General features: G+C 32.1%; 1 protein-coding gene across 1 annotated transcript in view; it reads left to right on the top strand.

The window, feature by feature from the left end:
- The window catches only part of LOC145278306 (C-signal-like), a 50,267-nt gene that overhangs the window by 27,914 nt on the left and 3,132 nt on the right, over positions 1-19,221 (top strand). Inside the window, exon 4 of the mRNA XM_080130601.1 lies at positions 5,286-5,438. Within this exon, the coding sequence (XP_079986727.1) occupies positions 5,286-5,438 (153 nt within the window). The remainder of the gene's footprint in view (positions 1-5,285; positions 5,439-19,221) is intronic.

The raw sequence follows: 19,221 nt of genomic DNA on the forward strand, positions 1-19,221 counted from the left end.
TATATTTACTGATATATATATATATATGTATATTAACTGATATATATATATATATGTATATTAACTGATATATATATATATATGTATATTAACTGATATATATATATGTATATTAACTGATATATATATATATGTATATTAACTGATATATATATATATGTATATATTAACTGATATATATATATATGTATATTAACTGATATATATATATATATTATATTAACTGATATATATATATATGTATATTAACTGATATATATATATATGTATATTAACTGATAATATATATATATGTATATTAACTGATATATATATATATATGTATATTAACTGATATATATATATATATGTATATTAACTGATATATATATTATAGTATATTAACTGATATATATATATATATGTATATTACTGATATATATATATATGTATATTAACTGATATATATATATATGTATATTAACTGATATATATATATATGTATATTAACTGATATATATATATATGTATTATACTGATATATATATATATATATGTATATTTACTGATATATATATATATGTATATTTACTGATATATATATATATGTATATTTACTGATATATATATATATGTATATTTACTGATATATATATATGTATATTAACTGATATATATATATGTATATTAACTGATATATATATATGTATATTAACTGATATATATATATATGTATATTAACTGATATATATATATATGTATATTAACTGATATATATATATATGTATATTAACTGATATATATATATATATGTATATTAACTGATATATATATATATGTATATTAACTGATATATATATATATGTATATTAACTGATATATATATATATGTATATTAACTGATATATATATATATGTATATTAACTGATATATATATATATGTATATTAACTGATATATATATATATGTATATTAACTGATATATATATATATATGTATATTAACTGATATATATATATATGTATATTAACTGATATATATATATATGTATATTAACTGATATATATATATATGTATATTAACTGATATATATATATGTATATTAACTTATATATATATATATGTATATTAACTGATATATATATATATATGTATATTAACTGATATATATATATATGTATATTAACTGATATATATCTATATGTATATTAACTGATATATATATATATATGTATATATTAACTGATATATATATATGTATATTAACTGATATATATATATATGTATATATTAACTGATATATATATGTATATATATGTATGTTTACTGATATATATATATATGTATATTAACTGATATATATATATATGTATATTTACTGATATCTATATATATATGTATATTAACTGATATATATATATATGTATATTAACTGATATATATATATATGTATATTTACTGATATCTATATATATATGTATATTAACTGATATACATATATATATATGTATATTAACTGATATATATATATATATATGTATATTAACTGATATATATATATATATATATATGTATATTAACTGATATATATATATATATATATATGTATATTAACTGATATATATATATATATATATATGTATATTAACTGATATATATATATATATTAACTGATATATATATATTAACTGATATATATATGTATATTAACTGATATATATATATATGTATATTAACTGATATATATATATATATATGTATATTAACTGATATATATATATATATGTATATTAACTGATATATATATATATATGTATATTAACTGATATATATATATATATATGTATATTAGCTGATATATGTATATTAACTGATATATGTATATTAACTGATATATGTATATTAACTGATATATGTATATTAACTGATATATATATATATATATGTATATTAACTGATATATGTATATTAACTGATATATGTATATTAACTGATATATATATATATATGTATATTAACTGATATATGTATATTAACTGATATATGTATATTAACTGATATATGTATATTAGCTGATATATGTATATTAACTGATATATGTATATTAACTGATATATGTATATTAACTGATATATATATATATATTAACTGATATATATGTATATTAACTGATATATATATATATATATTAACTGATATATATATATATTAACTGATATATATATATATATTTACTGATATATATATGTATATTTACTGATATATATGTATATTAACTGGTGTATATATATATATTAACTGATATATATATATATCTTATATATATTAACTGATATATATTATTATATTATTTTATATATCAACTTATTCATAGAGATATATACATATTAACTTATTCATAGATAGATAGATATACATTAACTTATATATATATAACTTGGATATATATATATATATTAACTTATATATATATAAACTTATATATAACTTATAACTAATATATATATATTAATGTATATATTAACTTTGTATATATATATATATATTAACTTTTTTATTTATACATATATTAACTTTTATATATATGACAAAAGGAAAGCCAGATTTAACACCAGAAGCAATCATTAAAAAATAAAGATTTACTTATATTGTTGGGATTTTCTTAAGACGTTCATTGATCCAAAGAAAACCTGTGAATCTCTCATTTTTGATGATTTCTTCCTCTGTTTTATTTGTTTTATTGTCTTTTTCATGCATCTTATTTCTACAGCATTTCATATGATGATAACTCATGTTATAGACACTCATATTTAGATATATTGTTCATGTATGCCTGTTTCTAAAATAACATTGACTTAACATGACATGACGGTACATTTCCAGGCACTCGCACACGCAAACCTAGGACTCCCACTTTTTGAATGCTTGACCTAAATTATCCTCATTTTTGTCAGGAATACGTTACCGTATCTCATAATAAACCTTCTTTTCTTTCTAGAAGTCTACACTTGTAACACTGAAGAGAAGCCACATCAGACCGGGTTTTGAAGGAATAAAAATTATTAATTTTTTTTTTGTCAATAAATTCTGGGCTAAGTCTGTTGTTGAGATGGCGGTGGCAAGAGTGCCTTTGTAGCGAAAAGTTAAATCACATTCTAAACTTCAAAAGCGAAAAAGAATGCATAAAATATTTTAGCCACAATACACATGCGTTTGATCTGAAATAGCCGAAATCATAATTGTACAAGAACCAGAGAATTGGGGATTGCACACCCGCAATTGGCAAAACTATGAGCCAAGTTTGATCTGTGAGTTTGACAGTTGAAAAAGTCAGGTTGTTTTTGATCTGAGAGAAACACGCAGTGAATCGGCATTGTGTTTTAGAACAAAGAATAGGAAAAAATGAATTGTCCGAAATTTCAAAACAATAATACATATTTATATGACGTATCGAGAATTGTCATTTGGTGAATCAGGTCAAACGAAAATTGAAGTTATGAAATATTTTTGCTCGGATGGGAAAATGTGTTGTCCGATAAGTTCAAAGCGACAAATGCATTCTTGGTCTTTTGACGTAATCAAAATGTCTGATATAATGGAATGGCCGACAACCAGAACTTAATTCAAAGATAAACTAAAATTCCTTTGAATTATCAAAGCGAAAAATGAGATCAATAGATAATTTTAAAACAAATAAAATCGCATGATTACTTTAAGTCAAAGGAAAAATAATTTTCCTGGATATGGAAAAATTCCATTAGTAAGCCAGGGAGGAGTTAAATAATACGTGTAAGTTGGGCGTTAATTAAAGGAGGAGTCAATCCAATTTTGGAAATGGACCAATGAAAAAGGGCCCTGTCGAAGTATAATCAACCAATGAGAAAAGGCCCCGTCGAATTATAATCAAGCAACTTGATTGGTCGATGACGAACATGGGTGTCGTCATCATTCCATAATTGTATTATAAAAGAAATGAAAAATCAGAGATTAAGTGAGAATCCGGGTCTGAGATTGGGAATCAGAGTCAAAGAGAGCTAAGTCGAGTTGTTCCGTCTCGGCAGAATCACCTCTCCTCTCCCCCCCCCCCTCGCTTGTTGCCTGATAACTCAATGCTTATAACGTGTCGATCACTTAACGAGAATTACGCAAAGTCCACGATACCGACCAGGTATTTCAACAACAGAAGCTCAGTTGTAGAACTAACTGCTTGCTTGAATTAATTGTCAACTATATGTATATGCTGTAAATACTTCTTTTATGAATTTCCGAAATATATATTATATTAACCAACCTCCGGAGTTTTGTTGCTGATGTGCGTTGATCCCTATATGTGTATATTTCTTTATTTGCCATTTGTGACACCGTATCCGTCAACGAACACCAAGAATAACTAGACGATCCACAGAGAACAGGCCTTGAGGACCGAGCATCCGAGAAGAATTCCCAACGCCTTAACGAAGAACTCACTGGGTGACGCGACGTACTAACGGTTGGCAGACCTGGTTGCCCAGTCGACATATCATAACTGTACCGACCAGGGTGCAGATCATAACTGGGCCGCAATCAGAGGTTCAAGGTCGTGTAAGGTCACGTTGCAAGGTCACACACTGATTATTTTATATATTGGGACCTTATGCCAGTAAATAGAAATTATATCAACTAGTATGAATTCTGAGAGTATTCATTAAGTGCATGTTAGGATAACCTGGCGACAAATAGAGATGCCCAGTGCACCCAATGAGTGAGGAGATAGGGTTCAGAGATCATTTCTCTAGACAAAACACGCTAGAAGTAGCATTATTGATGGAACTTGCATCATGTGTTCAATCCAAAGTTTTTAAGCAGTTTTGCAGCAAGGAAGTAGCCAGATCACAATATAGAAATGTAAAAGAAATTGTCTGTTAGTCAACGAGTTTTTAGGCTAAGATAATTAAGTAAAAGGAAACTAATTTTAGTCTATCCTTTTGGAGGAATACATTTTTGGTCTCTCCCCTTGTAAATGGATTTCTCTCGCCAATAAAACCTTTAAAACTGCCAACAAGTCTCCTTGTGTTTTACATACATGAGTTTTATTTGTCTAAAATTCAACAGCCGATCATAGTTGTTAGACGATGCAACAATGAAAAACGTGACGCTCAAAGGATGAAGACCAGACCACACACATGTAAAACATCCACTCTGTCAAATCCTTACGCATGAAAGGTTTTGCAATTTTCTTAATGAAAGTTTTCTTGAATAGAATGTTTGAAAGTTTTAGCAGTTTTTCATTAAAGAATTTTCTGTTTTTGTTTTGTCATTTGTGCAGGCATTCTTTCCCTTGTTAAAGACTGCGGCATCAAAGTCGAGTGTTCTCGAATTTTCTTGTAGCCATGCAGCCATTGTGAACATAAGCAGTGTTCTTGGATCCATCACTTGTACGAAAGATAGATCCTTATACTATGATTACAATACTTCAAAAGTAAGTATAATTGGAATTTCTTTAACACCATTCATTAAATTTTAAAAAAGTGGTCTGTATAGTTTGCTAAGAAAATGCTATTTCAATCTTGGCCATAACAGGTCAACTAAAGGAAGTTGATCTGGCCACCGAGATATAGAAGGTCTGTTAACTGAAAAATGCCTGCAGGCAATGTAGGTAAAATTTGTTGAACTCTTACTCTTGATACTATATGACAGCATTTTTAAAAAGAGCATTTAAACATGTTAAAAAAGAAAAGAACCCAATTCGATTAATAATGAAACTGAACTTCATTCAATATAAAATATAAATATTATCTATGTAGAATTATGCAATTTTAAAGCAATATATAATCTAATACTGATAAAACTGAATTATGAATTTAGGGAACAAACAATTAAAGAAACATAGAGCACAAACAGTTCTTGGCTTTCGGGACAAGATCACAGTGTAGTATCTGTTTTGATGCTACAATTCACTTTTTCTGTCCTCGGCCAGTGAAGGAGAAATCCTTCATGGCGGAGACAATTTTTATTTTTGTTCCTATCCGGAGTGCCTCTTATTGGGAAGCTGGATTTTCTCCGCAAGATTATATGTTGAAATATTTAAATAACTATTACTTTTAATACAGAAATTACATTTAAAGTTTTGGTTTTCTGTTCTTCTATGTTCATTTTTTCCCATGTTTTTCATCAAAATGTGTAGCGTATTTTCATCAGTCACATGGTTAGGAATCCTATTCTCCACTATAATCTTCATTTTCATATCAGTGCAGAATACATGAATACGAAAATGAAGTTCACATAACTACTAAAAGACAATCATACCATAATGTGAACATTTTAAAAACTAAGAAAATATACTAAACATGTACGATATTAAATCGGGGTGTTGGTAAATTTGGGAGGGGACTTTGTTATTATTTCGCTAGTTGTCTCACAGGCTATCATCAGTGATCGCTCACTGGCAGTAACCTGTGGTATTTGCTGGAGACCGAGTGACAACAAGTCTCCCCAGATTCTCAATCTACTCCATCTCTTGACCACTCATGCAGATGATTGCACATTATTGCAACAGCTGTTTGCCATTGATTTCTCGTTGGCATCGGCCATTGGTGTTTCCTGGGGTTTGGGTGACTAAATGCCTCCCCAAGGTACCAGATTTGAACTACACACTTCCAGTGGAGATCTGGTTAGTACTCCTCCACCTCAGACTTTCCATGCTCCCTGACACTTCACAACTAGTTGGTGTGGCGCCAGTCAATGTCATCTACAGGGTTTGTTTTTTGGCACTTCACAGGAAATGTGGACCCTGCATAAAAAGGTTTTAATTTAATGGCTACTCCCTGAGGTTTTCTTTCACTTTCTTCGTATATATCTCATACACTTTTTTGTAATCAAACGTGTATTTTACTTTTTGAATTTTTTTTTTCTTTAATGAAATTTGATTCATACTTTTATTTTGTTTTTATTTTATTTTCATTTAATTTATTTTTATTATTGTATTTTCCACACTAATATTTTTATTTTTTGTTACATTTATTTTTTCATACATATTCAAATAATGCTTTTGGCCTTTTTTTTTTTTTTTTTTTTTTGCCTCAAATAGTATCTTCAAAAATTTTTTCGTGATTAAATAAACCAATGAAAACCTTTTACATATGCGCTTTTTCAGGAGCAACCATTAAATTAAAACCCATTTGCACAGGGTTCACATTCCCTGTGAAGTACCTTTTTTTTTATTGTTGTTGTAGTAGTAATAATAATAATAATAATAATAATAATGGTGCTTGTGTAGCGTACACACCATGCTATATTTTAGATGGGATTTTCAAGTTCATTAAATTTTATGGTATCTTTTTTATTATTAAATTGTAAGTTGAAAGTGCAGAATAGTTAGAAAGCCCCCTCTGTCCTGTTAAGAATAGCTTTTTAAATAGTTATTATTTCAGCGCGGTAGGTACATGGCACAAATACCAAACAATATATATTTATAAGATAAACACAAAGAAATGTTAACTAAAATTTAATGTACTCTTTATTTTTAGTTCATATCAAAACTTTAATTAAAACTGATTTTAATATAAATTTGTGTTTGTATATCTCGGGAGAGAATAAAGAATTTCCTATTCCAGTCATGTAAATTATTTACAGATAAAATGTTATAAAACAAACAAACACTTTTAAGATTTAAATATATTTCAAAGACACAAATTACGTCCGGTGCTAAAATATTGAATTTATCGATCGTTTTAGTTAAACAAAAAAACAAAACAACAACAAAAAGAAAACAAAAAAAAAACTGTTGTGAAAAATGCTTCTAACTTTAAAATATTTGGAAATACTCAATGAAAAGTTTTATTTATTATTAAAAGAACGGACTAAAAAAAAATTCTCATATAAAAATTGTTTGTTTTGCAGTTTAAAAAAATAAATAAAATGAAATGTTCAACTTCTTCAGATAGAAATAAAAGTTCAAAAAACAAGTTCACTTACTGTTATATTTTGTTAGATTATAATTATCTCAATGTGCAATTATAATTGCAATTATATAATTATCAAAATGTAGAATTGTTTTTCTCTTTAGGAAAAGAAGAAAAAAACCCAATAAAATTACCACAGCCACAATCTAAGGCAACGAAAAATATTTTTTATGGCCACGTGGTTGAACATCAGAAACTTTAGGCACATTTACCTACATGTTGATCTGGTAATGATGTCATGCTGTCATGTTCACCGGCTTGCTCCCTCGGTAGCCGTGATCCGACCTGCTCAATTCAATTATCCCCCATCCACTCTAATGAAAAGGAAGGTATAAAGCCTGGGAAGATATTCTTATTAAAACAGTCATCAATCCATGTGAGGGTAATCTAAAGTACTAACACACCTACAATATCATTTTGAGAAAGAAATGACGTCATCACTGGAAGTTTACCCCCCTCCGCCCGCCTCCAAATATTTTTTAAAATGCTATCCCCATCCACAGAGGAAATTATGAATCCTGGGAGGATATTCTCATTAAAACAATCATCAATCCATGTGAGGATAACCTAAATTACTAACACACCTACAACCATAATTTGAGAGAGGAATGATGTCATCACCGGAAGTTAACCCCCCCCTTCGCCACTCTCTGCCTATCCCCATTAACTTTAATAAAAAGGAAGGTATAAAGCCTGGGAGGATATTCTCATTAAAATAATCATCAATCCATATAAGGATAATCTAAAGTACTAACACACCTATTACCATAATTTGAGGGAAGAATGACGTCATCACCGGAAGGTACCCCACACCTTGTACTTGCCTATCCCTTATCCGCTCTTATAAAAATGAAGGTATAATGCATGGGATGATATTCTTTGTAAAATAATCGCTAAACGATGTTAATGCGGGAGGTATTCGCTTCTCAATTAAAGTTTGTGATGATGATGATTTTTTTGTGACACCAGCCGTCGTAAATTAGTATATAGATAATATATAAATAAATATAAAATATATATATATATATATATATATATTTATATATATATATATAAGTAAATTTTTGGTACAGCAAAATGGAAGGAGAAATTTCAGAGGAAACATCATTTAATTTAAATACCAAAAAAAAAACAAGAAATGGGCAGGTGAAATTATTAAAATTACCTTAAGGCCTTATCGTCTGACCCTCTAAGAGGAAACGTCAGAATGATAAATTAAAAACTAAGAAAACGAATGAGGGAAGAAGGGAATTTTGGTAACAGTTGGAAGAACAGTGGGGAAAAAAAAAGAAAAAAAAAAAAAAAAATCTCACTGTTCAGGTGGTTTTAAATCAATGAATATCTCCAACTGGTGTTTCAGAATCTTTTGTCTACACAGGCTAGGTCGAGAGTTGTTAATAACCAACGCCTCAATAATATTGAGATGATAGTTCGACCTAGCACTGTATAGAACAGAAAACCACCCATCGGAATATTGATCGGCACACCTATTTATACTCAACAGGTGATTACCAATGGCAGACTCATGAGCTTGGGAGTGCCCGGATATTCTCGAAACCTGGTGTAGTCGAATATCCCGAGGGATATGTTGGGATATTCTCATTTCTAATCTTTGGGATGTTTTTCCAACGTAGTCAGCTCCACACTAACAAACGAATTTATAAACAACAGAGTTCTTTTGAATGGTTGGCAAAACATCTTTACGAAAAGAAGAGAAAAAGGTTCGAGTTGTGTAAACTACTCTAAGCATAGTAGCTGGAAAACAACGTTGAGTAGCAGAAGAATATATATATATATATATATATATATATATATATATATATATATATATATATATGGAAATAAATAATATAGAAATAGAAATCATATATATATATATATATATATATATATATATATAAAAATAGATATGAGAATTAAGAAAAAAATAATGTTGGATTTACTTAATTCTTTCATATAAGATATATACTTATCTTAAGTCTTGGACCTTCAAGACTATTCATGGTGGTTGTGCTAGCCGTCTACGCTCGAATGACGTTTGTGATGCCAACCTACTAAAAAAGAGCATTTGAGGGGTGTTCACTTAGAGATCAGGGTGTTATTTGGGGTCACTCAGTAAAGTGTTTTGTTTCCTTTCTTTAGGGGCATTGTCGATTTCTGTTCGTATGCATACATCGTTTTTCAAAGAAGGTAAATGCTGAAAAACTATACAAATGTTTCAATCTTTGTTATACATAAATATATTACTAAAGCATAAAATAAGGTTCTAGGTAAAAATGGAAAGCTGAAAGTACTTTGTTCAAACTTGTTATATTCCTAAATACTTAGGAAATAAAGACAAACGTGAGTTACACCGAGTGGTATGTGTAATGGGGTTTATTTATAATACAGAAACGTAAGGCTGCTCGCCTAAGGTAACTAGAAGTACATAGTAACAAGTATGGGGAAGAAAGTCTGATAATCAACACGTAAGACTATCCGTCTTACTGCGACTGCTTGTCTGCCGCTGTCTGCCGCTGTCTGCCAAACAGTCCAATATATATATACAGTTTGTAACCGGTGTATAGCCAGTTATGTTCCTTCACAACACCTCCCCCTGAAGCTGAAATCTTCCTGATTTTAGCTTAAATACCTCTTCCTTTTAGGGTCAGGGCTTAATCTCCTGGTAACTTTTCTCTTTCTTGCGCTTTTCCTTCTGGTCAGCGTTACCCGGGGTAAAGGTTTCTGTCCAGCCCGTATGGTCGGTTCAGGCGAAATATTCATTGTTTGCGGTACACACGCTGGTTTTGGTATATCAAAAATATCGCACAATGTTTCCATTGGTGTCTCTTCCACATTTGGAGACAGTCTGGGACGTATTTGATTTCTGTGTCTTTTGCAGACAAAACTTAATCCTTGGATGGTATAGACCATGCTCCCAATCCTTTTTTTGATAATACCTTCAACCCACTGATTTCGTCCATTTTGAAAATTTTTGAAATATACATTTTCACCTGGGGAGAAGCACTTGGTATTAAGGTTTTCTTTTTTGAAAACTTTCTTTTTCTCTGGTAGCAGCCTATCGAAGACAGATCTTATCTTTCTTGCAAACATTAGCTCAGCCGGGGAAGAATTGACATTATTATTAGGATTTGGTGTCACCCTGTAAATTGCTAAAAATGTTTGAATACATTGTTCGTCTGTGTCCGTAGTAAGATTTTTCTTAAGTGCCCTTTTAAACGTATCTACAAATTTTTCGGCCAACCCATTCGATCGTGGATGGTACACAGGTGTTGTCATATGTAGAATATTTAGTGAGTCACAGAATTCTTTGAATTCATGAGCAGTAAATGCTGTTCCATTATCGCTCACTAAGGTTTTTGGCACTCCAAAACGGCTAAAAATTTCATTAAGCGCACTCACAGTGTTTTTTGCTGTTGGATGTCTAAACTTAAATATTTCTGGCCATTTTGAAAAAGAATCTACAATAATCAAGTAAAAATAACCATTTATAGGTCCCGCATAATCAATATGCAGACGTGACCAGGGTAGGTCCGTCTTTGGCCATGGCGTCGTTTTTACTGGAGGATCTCGAGCTGCTAATTGACATCCTCTGCATGTCTTGACACATTTTTCAACTTCCTTGTCCATACCAGGCCAGTACACATATCCTCTCATAAGGGATTTCATTCTCGAAATGCCCGGATGACCTGTATGAAATTCCTTCAGAATTTTCCTCTGTAACGTTAGTGGAATTACGATCCTCTCACCATACATGAGCACATCTTCACAGATGGAAAAAGGCGTTGTTTGATCTACCTTTTTATTTTTTTTTATCCATCCCAATTGATTTTTCATTTTCTTAATGAAAATGTCATTTACTGCCTCTTTTTTTATTTTTTCGAAAGTTACCGGAAGTTCACGTATCATATTACACATTGAACTTGTACATTCACTTTCGTCTTTAAGCGCAGCAATTACCGTTTCTTCGAAACTTTCGCTTCTTTTAGGGATCAACCGTGATAATGCATCTGCGTGTCCTAACTTTTTTTTGAGGATACATGTTCCATCTTAAACTGATAGTTTAAGAGGGTTACAGCCCATCGCTGTAATCGATTCGCAGTATGTGTGGGAATGCCTTTCTTTGATCCAAATATGGTAAGTAGGGGTTTATGGTCGGTTTGCAAAATAAAAGATCGTCCATGGAGAAATCGATTGTACTTTGTAATTCCAAATATTATCGACAGCGCCTCTTTTTCAATTTGGCTGTAATTTTTCTCCGCTGCAACCAACGTTCTTGAAGCATGGGCGATAGCTTTTGTCCTACCATCCTCATACTTGTGAAGTAATACAGCGCCAACACCGTAATCACTGGCGTCCGTTGCTAGTATTAGTTCCTTTTCTGGATTGAAATGTGCCAATGCTAAGTCTGACAGTAGACATCTTTTGATATTTTGGAAAGCAGATTCACATTCCTTATTCCAGTTCTATTTAACACCCTTTTTCAGTAACTCGTTAAGAGGAGCTCTTAAATTATGTATGTTAGGGATGTAAATTGCATAGTATTGAACTAATCCCAAAAACGATTTTAATTTTGTCACTGAATCTGGAGCAGGCATCTTTTCAATTGCTTCAGTCCTTTGTGGATCCGGTCTTCGACCCTCTTTGTCGATTATTTGACCTAGATATTTAATTTTTTTCATAAAAAAATCGCATTTTTCTGGGCTCAATTTAAAACCAAATTCCTGTATTCTTTTGAATACTTCTTTTACATGCTTCTTATGATCTTGCAAATTTTCACTTTTAATTAGGATATCGTCAAGGTAGGCCATTGAAAATTCCAACCCTGCCAGCATCGTGTCCATAATTTGCTGGAAAATAGCAGGAGCAACCTTTAATCCAAAAGGAAGCCTCTTTAGCTTAAAAATGCCCTTATGAGTATTTATGCCTAAGTATTTGGAGCATTCATCGCTGATCTTAATTTGCAAGTAAGCATCTGAGAGGTCTATCTTAGAAAAAATTTTTCCTCCGTTAAGCTTAGAGAACAGATCTTCTGCGGACGGAAGGGGATAATTATGGTCCAATAGACAGTCATTTAAACCCATTGAAAAATCTCCACAGACCCTTATTCTGTTATTTTTTTTCTTTGCATACACGGTTGGACTTGCCCAATCTGTGTGGTTAACTTTTTCAATGACTTCCAGTTGTTGAAGTCTATCCAACTCTTTTTCGATTGCGTCCATCGCTGAAAAAGGCACATTCCTTTTAGGTTTGAATACTGGAGTGGCATTTTTCTTTAATTCAAATTTTGCCTCTGTCTTAATACAGAGTCCTAGTCCTTTGGCAAAAACATTGGGAAATTCAGTTTTCAAATCCTTCAGGAAGTCTTCCCTTTGGTTTGCTTTTTCTGCAGTTAAAACGTTACAAAACGAATTTATGGGTTTCTCCCATAAATTAAACAGGACAATCTAATCTACCCCAAACAGGCATGTATTCTTTCCTGGTACGACGTACACTTTGGATTTATGAGTCTGGTTAGCGAATGTCACTTTGCATTTTAATTCTCCCTTGAACTCTAATCTTTTGCCGCACACACTTCTCGCCGTCTTTCTGGTTTTCGTTAATTCAGGTCGACCTATCCTTTTCCATATATCTTCATTTATAATACTAATATCTGCACCGCTATCCAGAAGCAATGTAACCAGATGTCCATTTATCCGAACATCAACATATTTCCGTCTTTCGCAGCTTTTTTCTTTATTCATGCGAAGCGTATTTACATTATTGGTCCCTTGTCTTTTCTTCTGGGCACAGTATGTTCCCTTGTGACCTCTGAGACCACATTCATAACATATTTTGTTCCTAAACCAGCAGGTCTTATTGTTGTGTCTTAAACTACCACAACATTTACACTTTAGCTTTGGGTCTTTGTATCCTTTAAGGATCCTGTGTTCTTGGAACCTGGACTTTCTTGTGGTCCCTTGCCTTTTTACTTGCTGCACCTTAAAAATATTTTTCTCTTCAATGCGAGTGTTGTCTTTCTTTATGTTAATCAGACGTTGACACTCTTCAGTGACTTTTTGCAATGTTATGTTAGGATCCGCCTCCATAATTGTTAGGATCCGTGAACGTATATCTTTGTCCCTTGGTGCTGTGAGACCTTGTACAAAGATTAAACATTTAAATTGGTCTGCGGAAATTTCATTCAATTTAAATGATTCGCATAAACAGTTCACAGTGCAAGCATATTCTAGATAGTCTTCAGCTTCTGCCTTCTGAATGTTCAAACATTTGTATCTAGAGTGAAATAGGCTATCCCTTTTATCAAATATTTTCGACAAGGTACTAATTGTTTCCTCGAACGAAACCTCCTCCGGTTTTTTTGGTAGAATTAGATTTGCATACTTGGTGTTTTCATCAGTACCCAGTTTTTGTAGTAGCAGGGTAACTTTTTCCTCATCGGTCCAGTCTAAACATCTTTTCGTAAAAATTGTTTCGTATCTTCTGTAGTATGCAGGGAAAGTAACACCAGTATCCGGGGAGTAACGAAATTCCGTTAGTGAATTTGAAATACCCTCGGCAGAAAAATTAGTCTTCTTCCCGGTCGACGTTGGAATTAGCTTTTCTAAATTCTTTTGCTGTGTCGACATTTGTCGTTGTAGTATGTTTGTTTGTTCTTGTTGTGCCTCTAAAGTTTTTTGTGTTCTTTCTTGTTGTTGTTGCAGCTGTTGCTGTAGCTGTTGTTGTTGAATTTGTTGTTGTTGTTGTTGTTGCGCTAAAAATTGTTGAGTCATTTTTGTCTGTTCCTGGATGCTAAGGGCTAGAGCCTTAGTTAACTCTGCTAATTGTTCCATGTTAGCTTCTAGTACAAAAATGTCTTTTCGAATTCTACACAATAATTCCAAAGAAAAATCGTAAATTTACGTATATCGTAAATTAGTAGCAATATGCAGACACAACACGTTTCAACAAAGTTCATCCATAGTAATTCAACAGGCTTTGTAAAATAATTCTTTTTTTTTTTTTTTTTTTTTTTTTTTCAACAACGTAAGTTCATACACAAAATATTTCTTACTTCCCACGACAAATAGTTCCAATTATTTATATAAAGGCAATAACAAACAATTAATTTTCCAAAAAAAAAAAAAATATATGGCTGCCGTTCCCACGTGGCATAAAATGGTACAATAGTCGTTGTATTTATATTTTTTCTTTCGAAACTCGTAATCCTTTAGTGTAGTTTCGAATTCAACTTGCGACCATTTTTTTTTTTTTTTTTTTTTTTTTTTACTTGTCAAAATAAATATAAATTCCACTTTACCTTGAACATGTTTCTATAATTTCTTGTGAGTTCTTTACGAAGAAAAATCCGTATTTTTCGCTACTTTAGGTAGGAAAAATTTTTAAATTCATTGACGCACGTGGTCAAAAATCCTTGTGTAGTTTGTTTTTTTCGTAAAACAAAAAATCCTTGCATTGTACACAGTCCTTGGTACGGTAATTTATCTCTGTTAAGAGAAAGAACATCCTTTCGTCGCCATTGTTATATTCCTAAATACTTAGGAAATAAAGACAAACGTGAGTTACACCGAGTGGTATGTGTAATGGGGTTTATTTATAATACAGAAACGTAAGGCTGCTCGCCTAAGGTAACTAGAAGTACATAGTAACAAGTATGGGGAAGAAAGTCTGATAATCAACACGTAAGACTATCCGTCTTACTGCGACTGCTTGTCTGCCGCTGTCTGCCAAACAGTCCAATATATATATACAGTTTGTAACCGGTGTATAGCCAGTTATGTTCCTTCACAACAAAACTCCTGGGAACATGAGTTTGAATAGATACATTGAGAGCATTGTCAAGGCTGCTACAAAGAAGGTGGGCTCTCTCTACCTTTACAAGGCCACCATTCCCCCATGTATGGAGTATTGTTGCCACATTTAGGCTGGTGCATCTGCTACTCACTCTTACAGAGTTCAAAAAAGAGTCACCAACCTAATAAGTCCTGCACTGTCAGCTGGGCTTCAATCACTGTCCTATCAACGAAATATTGCAAGTATTTTAATGGTAGGTGCTCCGACAAACAACAAGCCCTTGTACTCCCTCAATGTAAATATCCTCGGTAAACCTGACAAGCAGCAAAATTGCACCCCTACACAGTAGAAATCCCCAGATGTAAGAAAGCCTTCTACTCTAATAATTTCTGCCCTAAGACTGCTAGGCTTTGGAAGTCCCTTCCAGGTTCCTGCTTACCTGACTGTATCGACATCTCCGAAGTTCAAGTGTAATGAAACAGACATCTTACTGCTCAACTCCCTAAATAGTAACCCTGCAAATTTTGTCCCAGATTATAGCCCCTTACATCAAAGTGGCACTGTCCTGTGTATTGTTTGGGTTGAAAATACAATAGTAAAAAAAAAAACGATGAGCAAATATTTTTAAAAATGCTATTTCAAACTCGGTCATAACAAACCAACTGATTGATGAACTAGACCTCTTAGAGAGACAAGTGGATGAGTCTAATGATGCTATTTCAAACTTCAATGAGACAGAGTAATAGAAATAGCATTTGTAAAATTAAACATTACAGACCAAAGAAAATTCTATTTGAAACTTAAGCATGACACCAACAAAGATGTTATATCAAATTTAAGCGTGATAGGCTAATAAAAATGTAATTTGGAATTTAAACACAACAGATTAATGACGATTGAATTGAAACCTAAATCAATGACAGAGCTATAAAAATGCTATTTCGAATTGAAACGTTACCGACTGATCGATAGACTTTTTATACAGAAATATTATTTACTTCCTCCCCAGGATGTCAGACACCAGGTCAGGTGTAGACTTGATGAACGTGTTTCTGAGGAACAAACTGGATTCGAACCTGGCACAACCAGGTTTTCAGTCTGTCATTAATTATTTGGGTCACATTATTACAAGAGTTAACTCCCTTGCAGCTGTAGTCTCGTTTAGACCCTCAAATTTTGTAAACAATGACATTTTCTTGGGAACTCTCACATACTATCACATCGTTGAAAATTAAAATCAGATTTTATTCTCATCTTCTCTCCGGACGCCCTACAAGAAAGTTCGGGCTTTGGTGTATCCATTGACCGACATGTCACCAATGAATCTAACACCAAAGTGCCACTTAGAACTGAATATTACTTAGTACTTTATCCATTATGCCACGGGTCATTGGCAAAAGCATGCTACTTCATAGATGAAATAAAGGGTTCTGTTCTATGACGTCCAAGTGTTTTAAAATTGACTGCAGGCAGGTGGTTCCACGCAGCCTTTCCAAATTAATCTATTTAAAAGCGTTTGTTTTAATTCAATAAAAAGTGTTACTAATTAGATACAAAATTGTGTTTTGCAAACCCATGAGATTTTGCCAACATTATTAATGGTGACAAGTCTAAAACTTAAATCAGTAGAATTGTAGAGATCAAAGTCTGTACTAGCATTTGCGGTGTCTTACTTCAAGCACTTTGCTTGACACGGCGGTCCACCTTTACAACACGCCAACTATAAAGCAATGACAGAGCAACACTGTTTCTCTTCATAGAACACTTAAGTATCTTTTCTTCATTTCCTTTTTTATACACATGCTAACCTTTTCAGAACAAATACTAGCAAGCTTTTTTACACATGCTATGATGAACAGTCGCACATACATTCTATTATAGGTGAGTAAACTTACATCCTGTTATAGACACCTGCACTCACATCACATTGAATTAAACAGCAAAATTTTTATCTCAGAATATTCTACTTTTTCTTGCAAGATTATAAGTGAATTTTGTATGTTTGAATGCATATAATGAATATACACGAGCCTTCAATAAGTTTCCAGACTTTTTTGTACAAGCATTTAAAATTGTTGTAGACTCTTGAAAATTCAGTATGTTATTGCTATACATCTTATGAGATGACTGGCCAATTTTTATGATTTCAGACTCGAAGAAACAGCTACAGCAGGAATTGGAATACACCCTACTAAAGCCTGATTGTCACAGCTGATGAATTTCAAAAATACAATCTGGACATGAGGACCCTTTAGAAGAGTGATATGCAATAAAATTCTGTTTTAGACTTGAAAAAAATGCCACAGAAACGTATGGAATGCTTCAGATTTCTTTTGAACTATCTTGTATGAATCGAGCATCAGTTTTTGAATGGCATAAGAGATTCAAAGAAGGCAGGTGAGAGGTGTGGAAGGAGTAAAGAAGTCAAACCAAAGTTGATTGGCCAAATAAAGAATTTCATAGATAAGGACCGTCGTGTGTCTATAGAGACAATAAGTGCACAGTTTGATGTTAGTGTAGGAACTATACACACAATTATCAATGAGGACCCCATTCTTTATCTATGCCAAAATCAAAACGTAGATTCCATGAACAAAGCTTCTTTACAAATTCCTAATGAACTGCCCCCTTAAGTAGACACGTTATTAAATCTCCACACTAATGTACTGTACTTACAATAACCCTTATTCCTGAGTGGCTTTCGGGCCTTGATAAGTGGTGACCACCTTGTAAAAAAAAAAAAAAAAAGAAAAAAAAAGAGGAACTGTTGAAGCGGAAGATTTGTGCGATGTTGTCTCAAGTTTACTCGAAGAAGATCAGAAAAAAAGATGTCATGGGCATCAACATAATTTCTCACCTTTCCTATAGTCCAGACTTTGCTCTTTGTGACTTTTGATTATTTTTTAAATGTATATGATGAATATATTTTTACTTCTTTTTCTTTTTTTGATGATCCTCGTGCAATTCCGAGCAACATCAAGTCTCCTTGTAGTGAATATATATTCACTGCTTTCTCATCTCAAGGAGATATGAAAAGTTTGGAAGGTGGGAAGAGTCAAACCAGCATCCCTAGAGAAAAAGCACTCTGACCTTTTAAAAACTGGCAGAACAGCCCTGTCAGCATTTCCCGTTTGAGATGTCTCAGAGAGTTAGCAATAAACTAATTCCTAATAAAAGAGGAAAAGCAAGACCTGGGAAGATGGATCTCTTAGGATTAACTAGGACCAATACCACAACCCGACTGATAAAAAGCCACCAAAATGGCTCAGTTTGCATTGTTCTGAATATTTAACAGTCCAGAGTCTCTAAGCAACTAAAGCTATGGAGAGATTGCTAGTATTTACTTTCTTTCCACCACAGGAAGATGTGACACAAGGTCGAAAGATGAAAAGAATTAAGCAGCACCACTAAAGGAGCAATTTGGTCTATTAAAAATTGTCTGAGCAGCCCTGTCATCACTCCTCAATCAGAGTGCCTCAGGCAGTAAGCAATGAACTTACTCCACCT

The sequence above is a fragment of the Euprymna scolopes genome, chromosome 1 (assembly GCF_053919585.1).
Source record: "Euprymna scolopes isolate OS-2025 chromosome 1, ASM5391958v1, whole genome shotgun sequence".
In the NCBI taxonomy this organism is placed as follows: domain Eukaryota; kingdom Metazoa; phylum Mollusca; class Cephalopoda; order Sepiida; family Sepiolidae; genus Euprymna; species Euprymna scolopes.